General features: G+C 41.7%; 1 protein-coding gene across 1 annotated transcript; it reads right to left on the minus strand.

The window, feature by feature from the left end:
* Window positions 1-7,863: 7,863 nt before the first annotated feature.
* On the minus strand, window positions 7,864-11,163 carry LOC310800780 (uncharacterized protein; the record flags this gene model as incomplete). The annotated part of the gene is made up of 4 exons (XM_083664704.1): window positions 10,603-11,163; window positions 9,135-9,204; window positions 8,807-8,972; window positions 7,864-8,023 (listed from the first exon to the last, which is right to left on the minus strand). Exons 1-4 carry the CDS (start codon window positions 11,017-11,019, stop codon window positions 7,864-7,866), a joined length of 813 nt encoding a protein of 270 aa, XP_083520830.1. The 5' UTR covers window positions 11,020-11,163.
* Window positions 11,164-12,528: the final 1,365 nt, after the last annotated feature.

Below are 12,528 nucleotides of genomic sequence, written 5' to 3' on the forward strand. Positions count from 1 at the left end.
TTCAATTCAAAGACATCTCCAAGGATGTACCAAAGAAATGCTTCTCAACAAGGAAACAACATGGCATCGAAGCTGTTATTCTTCTGCCACAAACCAGACAGAGTTGCAGCGAGCCAGTGATCGCTTTGAACATTCAATGTCCACAGGACAGTATGCCGTAAAAAAACGTGGCTGTAAAAGATCATGCTCAGAAATGGAAGCAGATAAACCAGGGACATCAATGCCATTCACAAGATCTGCGACAAAACCTTTTTCAAAAGACCAGTGCTTCTTCTGTCAATTGGATAACGGTCAAGCTCTCTACACAATCAGAACTGGGAACTCGGGGGAGGTACTCAGGCAAGCAGTAGAAATTTCCCAAGATCCAGTGTTGATGACAAGATTAAGCAATGCAATATCGCCAAGTGATGCCCATGCAATAGATATCAGATATCACAAGTCATGTTGGAGAGAACATGTGTTCCATGTCATCAGAGATCATACATGTACCAGTGACAAAGCCAAATCCACAAGGGCAGACCTGCCCATGCAGATGCCATGCTTGATCGAGTTGATCAATCTCATTGACATACAAACTCAAACCAAAGCATATCTCCCGATGGACATCGTGGAAACAACATACATCTCCATGCTTGGGGGTAGCAAGGAGGCAGAGAAGCACACACCAACACTGACAAAACAATGGCTGAAGGATAAGATTCTTGAGCATTTACCCAGTGTGAAGTCTGTGAGGCAGAAAGACAGACGAAAGCCATCAGTTCTTTATTGCCCTGAAGCCTATGAAGAAGATATGGTTCACATGATACAAGACGCTGCGAGTGAAATGGACAACATGAAGATGTTATACAAGACAGCTAAGCTAATACGCAGAAGTATTGTGAACTTCACTAATGAGAAGAAACAGTCAGACACTGTTACTGTATTGAGCACGGCAGAAGACGTTCCACAAGAGTTGTACAGCCTTATACGTTGGATTTTGGTAGGGCCAGACCAGGAGTTGCAAACAGAGATGAGGCAGAGGACAGTGGACCAATCAGCACTGACATTAAGCCAGAACATCATGTATGCTTTCAAAACCAAAAAACAGGTGCAACACCAACCCAAGCAGGCAACAGCCACATTCCGGACACAACATGCCAGAGAAAATCCACAGGTTCTGGGGTTGGCACTTACCGTCCATCACGACACCAGGAACAAGAAACTGATAGACCTCCTTCATTCACAGAACTATTGTGTACCATATGGCCGGTCGCTGCTCTTGGAAACAGCTATAGCCAATGCTGTTGTGCAAAACACAAGACAGTTTGATGGCCTGTACGTCCCACCCTTCCTCAAAAAAGGAACCTTTGTGTTCTTTGCGGTTGACAATACAGACTTCGCAGAGGACACCGCTGATGGGAAAGGCACCACACATGGGACAATCACTGCAGTGTATCAGAAAGCCAATGCTCCAGGGGAAGCCATCGCACCCACTCTGGAACTTAGTGAAGCAAAGAACCTATCGGTCACCCCATATCATGTTCCCATCAAGCCTTGCAGCAAACCAAAACCTGGACTGGTCAAGAGAGCACAAAAATTTGAGGTTGACACCACAGGGGTTGCTGCGTCTTATGAACTGACCACCCTAGGCTGGATCATAGCATCTGCCCTGTCTAGAGAAAATGATGCTGGAGAACAGAGCAGAATCCCTGGTTGGGCTGGATTCAAGTCACTCGTGTCATCTGGCCAAACCTTGACCCAAGTTGGTGCGCTACCACTACTGCCAGAAGTTGCACACGAGTGGTCTACAATGCTGACTGTCATTCTACAAGCATCCCAGTTGAAGAGTTTGGTCATTGGTGAAGAACACCCAACAGTGATTACCTTTGACATGGCCTTATACGAGAAGGCAGTGCAGTTGGTGGATTCAAGGGAAGATCTGAGAAAAACAGTTCTTCCCAGACTGGGTGAGCTACACACTGTGATGGCTGCACTGAGGGCACTAGGTACGTCCATTGAAAATTCTGGGATAGATGATGCGTGGATTGAGGCTGATGTGTATGGGCCCGCCACAACACGACAGATTCTGAAGTGTGCCCACTACAAGAGAACTCTTCGTGCACACATCCATACGTACATGGCCCTGTATGAACTTCTCCTAGACAAATTCTTCACAGAAAAACCAAACCTCAAATCCATCTGCTCAAAGCCTGTGAATGAAGTCCAGGAAGCCTGTGCAAGATCAGCAGTTGACAGAAGCACAAGTCCAGAATGCATCGCTAATGCCAATGACTGCCTGCTTCAAACCCTCACCGACGAAAATGTTATTGAGCAGCTGAAAACATGGGAAGCAGAAAAATGCTCTAACGCAATGTTCAAGTCAATAACAAATTACCTCCACCATGTTGAAACCATCCTGTTCTTCATCGAAGCTTCAAGAAATTCTGATCTAGTTCTCCACCTGCAAGCGGGAGAGGCACTAAGTAAGCTCTTCTTTGCCCTAGATCGGATAAAATACACACACACACACATATACTCACACATATACACACACATATATACACACACACATTATACACACTTACACACATATACACTAACACTACTATTACTACTGCTACTACTGCTTGAACCCGGTCAGGTCACCAAATCTCGACCAAACTTTGTGCACTTGTGCACATACCAACTCTGACTAAATGTGCAATTCAGTGTCTATATTATCTGACATACACCCCCCAAGTCACCGGAAGCTTGGACCCCGCATCGCCGCTTGCGGCTATATTTAGGGGTCCAAGCACGAAGTGCGTGGATCCCTATTGTATCTGTTCCGTTTATTATTATTCTGCCCTAAAACAGCATGCACGTCAAAAACCGTAAGGGCTACAGTAGCCAGACCTTGCACATAGGTTGGAAATGTGCCCCACTGCTCAGAGACAAAAAATTAGCCATATTGGCCAGATGGTGGCGCTATAACAGACCCTTTTGCGTATTGACCCATAACTCACACCCATTTAAGCCTGCTAGATTTTCCCAAAAAAAAAACGAACTCGTCCTAGGCCATTTGCCCGAATGAGCCCAAACTTTTTCTGTGTCATCTCTGGACTTCCCTGATCTAAAGTTGTATAAAGAATTTGGATACGTGAAACCGTCTTGAAATGATAAATGTTTAAACTTTGACACTATGTCATCATAGATGACATCATAGATGACATCATAGATGACATCATAGATGACATCATCAGTGATGTCACAAGACTGTCACCTTCTCTATGACGACGTCAGTTATGACATCATAATTATTATTATTAGGAGTCCAAGCACGAAGTGCGTGGATCCCTATTGTATCTGTTCCGTTTATTATTATTATTATTCTGCCCTAAAACAGCATGCACGTCAAAAACCGTAAGGGCTACAGTAGCCAGACCTTGCACATAGGTTGGAAATGTGCCCCACTGCTCAGAGACAAAAAATTAGCCATATTGGCCAGATGGTGGCGCTATAACAGACCCTTTTGCGTATTGACCCATAACTCACACCCATTTAAGCCTGCTAGATTTTCCAAAAAAAAAAACGAACTCGTCCTAGGCCATTTGCCCGAATGAGCCCAAACTTTTTCTGTGTCATCTCTGGACTTCCCTGATCTAAAGTTGTATAAAGAATTTGGATACGTGAAACCGTCTTGAAATGATAAATGTTTAAACTTTGACACTATGTCATCATAGATGACATCATAGATGACATCATAGATGACATCATAGATGACATCATCAGTGATGTCACAAGACTGTCACCTTCTCTATGACGACGTCAGTTATGACATCATAAATGACATCATAAATGACATCATAAATTACATCATAAATGACATCATAAATGCCCTTCTCCTGGTACTATATAAAGCCCCCATCACCACAGCTTGCTTAATAAGCCTCTTTGACAGCCACCATTTGGCTTACCACCACCACTGCTACTTACTACACATTACTTACTACAAACTTGGTACACTTGTGCACATATCAACTCTGACTAAATGTGCAATTCAGTGTCTATATTATCTGACATATACCCCCCAAGTCACCGGAAGCTTGGACCCCGCATCGCCGCTTGCGGCTATATTTATTATTATTATTCTCCGCTAAAACAGTATGCACGTCAAAAACCGTAAGGGGTACAGTAGCCAGACTTTGCACATAGGTTGGAAATGTGCCCCACTACTCAGAGACAAAAAAATAGCCATATTGCCAGATGGTGGCGCTATAACAGACGACTGCACGTATTGGCCCATAACTGCTGAACCGTGAGGCGTAGAATCAAAATTCCACATCTGCTGGATTCCCTGGATCAATACGCATCTATCCATATAGACCACGCCCATTTAAGTCTGCTAGATTTTCCGCCATATTGGACTTTCTCAAAAAAAAAAAAAACGAACTCGTCCTAGGCCATTTGCCCGAATAAGCCCAAACTTTTTGTGTGTCATCTCTGGACTTCCCTGATCTAAAATTGTATAAATAATTTGGATACGTGCAAACGTCTTGAAATTATAAATGTTTAAACTTTTGATAAACAAACTCGTCCTAGGCCATTTGCCCGAATGAGCCCAAACTTTTTCTGTGTCATCTCTGGACTTCCCTGATCTAAAGACTTACAAAGAATTTGGATATGTGAAACCGTCTTGAAATGATAAATGTTTAAACTTTGACACTACACTGTAACAAACTTCCTGTAAAATTTACAATAAATAACTGGCAAAAAAGTTGCCAATAATATCCTGTAAAATAGCTATTATTTACTGTAAAACTGGATTACAACAAATAATTGTATATCGATTGACAGCAAATTACTGTAAATAAATTACAGGATTGTATTGTTTTATCTACAGTAACTATATTAATCTTGTAAACCTGTTTACAGTTATTTCTTGTAATCTACGTGAATTACAGTAATTAACTGGCAACTCGAGTTGCCAATAAATAACTGTAAATTTACCAGCATACAATATGTTACTGTAAAACCAGTTTACAGTAATTTCCTGTAATCCACTTTAATTACAGTAATTAGCTGGCAACTGGAGTTGCCAATAAAGACCTGTAAATTTCCATTAATACAATATGTTGCTGTAAAACATTTACCAATAAAGACATGTAAAAAAACTAAAAAATCCAAGATTTAGCTGTAAAACGCTTTACAGTGAACATTTTCAAAAATGTATAAATTACAATATTAGCCAGTCAAACCATCTTTACCAATAAACTGCTGTAAATCAAAAAAAGCTTTTTGAATTGCATTAGATCTGCACAAATAAAAATCAAAGTCAGAGCTGCAAGTCAAACATTTATTAAAATTAACAGTGAGATTAACATTTTCAGTAGCAGTAACAGTAACATTCCCACTTAAGCTGCGTTCACACCGACCTATTAAAGTATTTCGCTGGCATCGAGTTTACATACAAAGTCAATGCAAACGAGCGATTGAGCGTATATTTGCCCGGGAGAAAAATCGCTGGGCGTCCGAGCGGCAGAGACAGAGCGATAGGGAGAAAATCCGCTCGTCGCCCGAGATGAAATATCCCAACTCGAGCGAAAATCCGCTGGCATCAGTCACTCGCTGCCGTGTGAGAGCGAGTCAAGGATCACACTGGCTTGGAACAAACCACTGGTTTATTGTGTGGCAACAAACCGCATTGACAGCTGATTGACAGGCTGACAGCTGACATGAAGTGAAGTCTGTACTACCGGTATGGAGCTCGCAAGGGGAGCACGCTGATCGGCTTAGCTTGTAAGCAACGACAGGGGCTCGTAGTGGACAAACAGCATGACATTGCGTAACGTTATAGCCCCCACATGTCCGTCAATTTGTGTGCCTGTTGATGAGCGATTTAAACAGAGCGACAGAGCGATTGCAAAGGGTTGAATCAAGCGACAGAGAGAAAAATAAATATCTCGGTGTGAATACAGCTTTAGAACACAAAGAGCGAGACAGGGAGAGACGAGGAGAGAGAGAGGGATCAGATGAGAGATACACACAAACACAGAGATAGAGAGAAACACAGAGATAGAGAATAGGAAGGGAGATAAGAGACCAGCCCTGTCGCCAGAAGAAAACCTTAGCATTTCACATGTCTGAACAGTCTCGACATAACATTGAAACAAAATGCTGGTTAATCTGAAAACCTCGCTGCTTTTCCAACGTTAAACACAAATAAAATTACACATTTGCAATGAAAAACCTGAGATAAGGCACAGACATATTTTAAAAGAGAAAGCAGCAATATGGTTTCTAACCAACATCATTTTGAATATGTCAACTTTCGCTGCCGGTGTGGTCAGGTATTCAAGTATTTAAGACAGGCCTTTAAGATCAAACGCAAATAAAAATAACATCGTACAAATACAAAACCTGTGATAAGGCACAAACATCTTTTAAAATAAAACGCTGCAATATGGTTTCTTGCCAACATCATTTTGAATAATCGGTCAACTTTCACTGCCGGTGTGGTCACGTATTCAAGTATTCAAGACAGGCCTTTAAGATAAAAATAGAGCAACAGCTTAAAAGGTGGCTTGCTAGGGCTGACCTGAGGCTTCAATGCCATGGTAATCAATGTCCAATTCAGTAATCAAATGCTTTGTTTGCTTTCCTTACATTTATTTCTATATAGTAATCCAACATTATTTATCATGCATCAGCCAAAATTATTTTTACATATTCTCTCAGAAAAGGACATTTGACATTTGTGATGTGATTATTGTTTACTTTGTAGCAGTTTTTCTTACATTATTAAGCTAAAACCTCACCTGTTACGTGCCCCGTCAAAGCATCAAATATATTGGAATACTTGTCACTGAAGCTTCGAAGCAATACAACCCATTCTCACTCCGAGCGCGTAGCATATTGACGCTTTGTCCCGTCCCTTGTGCGTCGCTTGTTACTAACATGATACCCTTGACCGACCCATGAAATGACTTGGGCTTTCCGACTAAACTCAATGTAAACCCATGGAAGTCATCTTTGACGCTTATGGCAACTGCTCCCCCATTAGTCAACTGCTCCCCCATTAGGGTCTGGGGAGAGGAGCTAACCTCTCCCAGACCCTAACCCTAAACCTAACCTCTCCCACCCCCCACGCCTAAACCCAACCTCCCCCAGACCCTAACCCTAAACCTAACCTCTCCCACCCCCCGCGCCTAAACCTAACCTCCCCCCAGACCCTAATGGGGGAGCAGTTGACTAATGGGGGAGCAGTTAGGCTAATGGGGGAGCAGTTGCCATAAGCGTCAAAGATGACTTCCATGGGTTTACATTGAGTTTAGTCGGAAAGCCCAAGTCGTTTCATGGGTCGCTCAAGGGTACCATGTTAGTAACAAGCGACGCACAAGGGACGGGACAAAGCGTCAATATGCTACGTGCTCTGAGTGAGAACGTGTTGAGCAATATGACCAGCTACACCAAGGGTTTTCAAAGTCTGACATTGCGGGCCTCCCCTCTGCCCTGGGATGAACCCTAGAGTAAAAACTCAATAATTTAGTCAAGATAGCCCGATATTGATAATGTATAAACTAATGGAATATTTTTTCACTTCCATTCACTGAGCCTCCCCTGAAACGGGAGCCCCCCTGGGGAGGCCAGCCTCATTTTGAAAACCCCTGACTTACACTTTAACATTAATAAAGCCTGAGAAATAGGCATCTATTCATGAACAAGTATCAATGTAGAAAAAAATCTCAGCAATCCAAAATCTTAAAAGGCCATAACAAAGAAAGATAGTGAGATTAACAAACATTTCCATATCTCACATTCACACAACGCAGGTGTAAAAACAGAATGTCCATAAGGCAGAGAGAAACCTGACTATGGTTCCTGAGCATGTTGCATATGCAAGACTTACGCAACTGATTCAAAGTCCATCATCCGTCGGAGGAGTGTAGACACTTGAGGGTTGTTGGTGTTGTTCCTCTTCTCTGTGACCTTTCCAGTTCTTTTGCCCACAACCTTCGTGGTGGCCGTCTTGGTGCCGGTGGTTGGGTTGATCCCAAGGTAACATCTGAAATCACACAATCACATGAACAAACAGATTAGGAAAATGTTTGGGTAGGTGGGTGGGTGAGTCCATCTGTCCGTGTCATTTGCATATCTCGAGAACCGTCTGATGTACTTCACATTTGGTGGGTGTGTTGCTGGGCAGCTCACCCTAAAAGACTGATGTTACTCATCCATAGATGGTTTTGTGTTAGTTGGTAGTTGGAGATACCAGCCCTAGAGATGTCTGCCTTCTCTCCAATACAATAGAACTTGATGGTTGTGGTGCTCAAAGTGGCAAAAAAATACTTTCGAAAATCTCAACAGGAATGTCTCCTTCCAGAAATCACGACCCGGTGAATCAAGATAATCCATAGACCTTGTTGTGAGCAGCTTCATGTAGGAACTAACTAGCAGCTAGTGGGTGCAGTTCAGTCAAAAGAAAATAGTTCCTACATGAAACTGTTCACAACAATGGATTATGTGGATTATGTTGAGTTAACCGGGCCATGATTTCTAGAAAGATGTTGCTGTTGAGTTTTTCAAATCTTTTTTTTGGTGCTTTGAGCACCACACGCCAAGTGCCATCCAGTTCCATTGTATCAGAGAAAAGGCAGACACCTCCAAATATTGATATCTCCAAAGCCCAGGCACCTAACACAAAACAATCTAGATGGATAAACAGCACGACAGGTGAGAGGATTTATTTTTTATTTTTATGGTGAGCTGTCCCTTTAATGTGATCTCTGTCCAGCTGTAAATCAATTTAATAAAAAAGCACTACAAATCTTAATATGAAAATTGTTACCTTTGGATGAATTCCAGCGTGCAAGCCGCCTGCCCCTGGTACATCAGATTGAAGTTGTAGAAAACCGAAAATAATGCTGCCATTCCAGCCACGAAGTTGGGATGTGGAGGCACAACCACCTGGCTCTCGACACTCAGCATCCATTTGGTCGCTGTGAGCGTCTCACCTAAAATCCATAAACATAAGAACTCCATGTAAATAAGCACTTTCTGGATTTCCACATACCATATCCACAGGCTGAACTGTTAAACTAAGACATAACAATCACAGTTCCTCACAGTTTATGAAATGCTTTATGACAGATTTCAAAACATTGTTTATACACTACCTAAGACAATCAGTCTCGGAGAGTCTGCAAGCGACACATCTCGTTCTACATCAGCTGCTGTTGCAGATACCTAAAAGGCAAAAGCACAAACAAAACATACAAAATTGAATAACAGCTTAAAGGAGAATTTTGTGTTTTTTTTTCAAACCTGGACCCTATTTTACACACTGTATGCGTCTAATAAACACATCGTGACAATTTTTTTTCAAATTGGTCGAGTACTCACCGAGATATGTGCTCAAACAACTACACAGTAAAAATGTGTCAAGATCAGTTTTACAGTTTACACATACAGTGTGGAAAATAGGGTCCAGGTTGAATTTTTTTTTATAAATTCTCCTTTAAGAACCATATCAATGTTCTTAAATGTTAAAGCCCATTTAATACAAATTACACATACTTGACATTGCTACCAACCATTTTCTAAATCACACTGGTATTTAGATTGATGAATGCATTTTTCCAACTTTTTCAGGCAGTCACCGATTTCACCTCATTTCATTAAAGGAACACTCCACTCAATAACTGTCAAACTAGATGACGGTTTTGAAGTCATTCATCTAGTTTGACAGTTATTGAGAGTTGATTTTAGTTAATGAGTTATTAATTTGAGTTAGTGTGGACCAGTGATGTCACTGGTCCACACTTTAACACTCAATAACTGTCAAATTAAATGACAGACTTCAAAACAGTTTACAGTTTTCTGATATACTACTGATGTTCTAATGATACAAAGCTGGTTGAAAATGGGCAGAGTGTTCCTTTAAGATATGAAAATCGACTTGCAGACTTGAAACTTGCTTGAGATAATCCATCACAGTGAACATTTAATTGTAACAGTAACATTTTAGCAATTATTTTTGTGAAATTTGCATTTTTGTCACAGTGAGAGCAAGCTCTTCCAGCAACCTTTTTAATGCAAGGAAAAAATATATGTGTAATACTTTTAGGATAGTCATTTTCTAACAACATAGCTTGTGTTTGCAATGCTTTTTGATAGTAGACTGACATCCTGGATTTCAGAGCACACTTGAATACACCAACAAGGAAGCATTATCTAAAGCATTAGTAATGTTATCACTGAAAGTTCACTGTGATGGCTTACCTATCCCAAGCAAGTTTCAGGTCTCTGCAAGTTCATTTTAAACTGTACTGAAATAAGTGAAACCAGTGGCTGCTTGGAAGGTAGGGAAGATGCATCCATTAGTGTAACAACAAGCTCATGGTGATTTAGATAATGGTCAGCTGAAATGTCAAGTACTTTAGTAGTACATGGACAAAAACAATAATCGGTATTGTCACTGATGAATACTGAACAAAGAATGAAACAGTGGTCCAGGCAAGATGGAGAGAAGTTAAAACATTGTTCATTTGCATATACCACCTTTGTATAATTAAAAAATCAGATTTTGTAATGATACAAAGCTGGTTGAATATCGGCAAAGTCGTCTTTTAAATGCACACTTACATCAGCCTGCAGAATGAGTGCCTCAGGTTTCTCTTTGAAGTGTGCCATAAGCAGGAGGATTGCACATTGTCCAGGAGAGGTTGCTCCACTGTCATCAAACTTCATCAGGATACGCTGTATCTCATCTCTGCCGCTCCCTGTTGCCTTTTGGCGGAAGAACCGAATGATCAGCTTCCCCATTTCTGCTGTGGCCTCCTCCATTTTCTCCAGGATGCTGATGTCGGTTAGTAATTTGAAGTGGCTGTACATTTCTTTGGGTGTGAAAAGATATGGCCAGTCATCCTTCATCTGAGCAATAGATGGAGGTGGGCAGGCGTTGATGGATTTCCGCTGTAGATAGTATGTTGCTTTCATCAACTGACTCAGATGTCCTCTCTCTGCCCCAGTCGGCCCCTCAGTGCTGTAAAGGTTCTTCATTTCTTGTTGCTTTTCTTTGAGACTTTCCTCAGATTCCTCTGGTGGGCAGTCAGGCTGCCATCTCACGCAGCCATATTGGTCAGCTGGTCCTCGTGGAATGTCTGGCACTGATGAATCTGAGACACGTTTCTGACTCCTACGTCTTGAGAGTATGTTACCACGATTAGCATGCTCTACTCGTGTTTTTATTTGCTTCAAAAGGGATCCATAGCCACTGCCAATTTTAGTGCCATCTTTCAGGACATCGGCGAAGCTTTTAGGATACTGAACCACCGGTACGAATGGTGTGAACGAATAATGATTCTGTGTAAGCGCTTTGAGCCTTGGAAAGGCGCTATATAAATCCAATCATTATTATTATTATTATCGACAATCATCTTGGCGATCAAGGTGCAGTGAGATTTTGATGGATTTAACTCAGTCAGTCTCATTTCATCCACCACGATTCTGACCATTTCCCTGCGTTCTTTAGAACGGGGACGCTTTCTCTCCTCAGTCGCTGTTCTGATAGCAGACGGCATTCTATGCCAAGGAACTCTGAAGTTGTCTGTCCAGGTACTTGAATCCACACATATCCTGGATCTGGCGCTTGGAGTGCTTGCTGTTGAGGATGGGGAGGACGGGGGGACTGAAGAATCCTCTCCAGTAGTATCAGAAGCATCCTGGGTAGGTTCTACAGGAGTCAAAGTTATGAATCTTGATTGGTCTGGGGGTGGGGGGGGATAGAGAAAGATTAATTTGCCGCCAGAAATCGCCGACATTTGGTTCTTGGAAAAGTCTGTGGTTTTAGAATGGGGATTTCACTTAAATGCATAAAATAAGGTCTGTGGTAAACAAAGGTTTATGGAAATGCGAATTTGGGTTCAGCATGATAATCTTCACAAACGTGAATAACTTTTAAGTTTTATGCCCTTTGAAGTGCTTTATAAAAATCACGTAAAAAACACGCATTTACATTGCAAAAATCATAAAAATTATTCACGTTCGTGAAGAGTATCATGCAGAACCCAGATTCACATTCCCATAAACTTTTGTTAACCACAGACCTTATGTTATACATTTAAGCGAAACCCCCATGTTCAATCCCATAGACTTTTCCACTGAAGAACCCAGAAGTATACTACCGGACTCATTTCTGCGGCTCTCTATATCCACAAACTCGGATAGCGATAACTTTCAAGTCGCCTAAATAACATTTTATAATATTGTTTGTAGTTTTGGTTATTTTGTACAGACCCTGTACATTTATGCCCTGTGACATACATACCGTTATCTTGCCATGCAGTGATGAGCTTGCGGCACTGTATAGATGAGAGGAGATTTTCGGGCAGATCGGCTTCTTTAACGTATTGCAAGTCAGCTGCAGATTCAACTCCTAGGCTGCTCAGTTTCTTCAGGAGGGGCACGAGTTGATTCTCTGGTAGGCCAGGCAATACTGCTAAAACAGCATAGCGCATCTCCTCCTCCAATGTTGACATGTCTCTACAAATCAGGGAAAGAGTGATGTAA

This window comes from Poromitra crassiceps (genome assembly GCF_964638095.1).
Source record: "Poromitra crassiceps genome assembly, contig: HAP1_SCAFFOLD_69, whole genome shotgun sequence".
NCBI classification, from domain to species: domain Eukaryota; kingdom Metazoa; phylum Chordata; class Actinopteri; order Beryciformes; family Melamphaidae; genus Poromitra; species Poromitra crassiceps.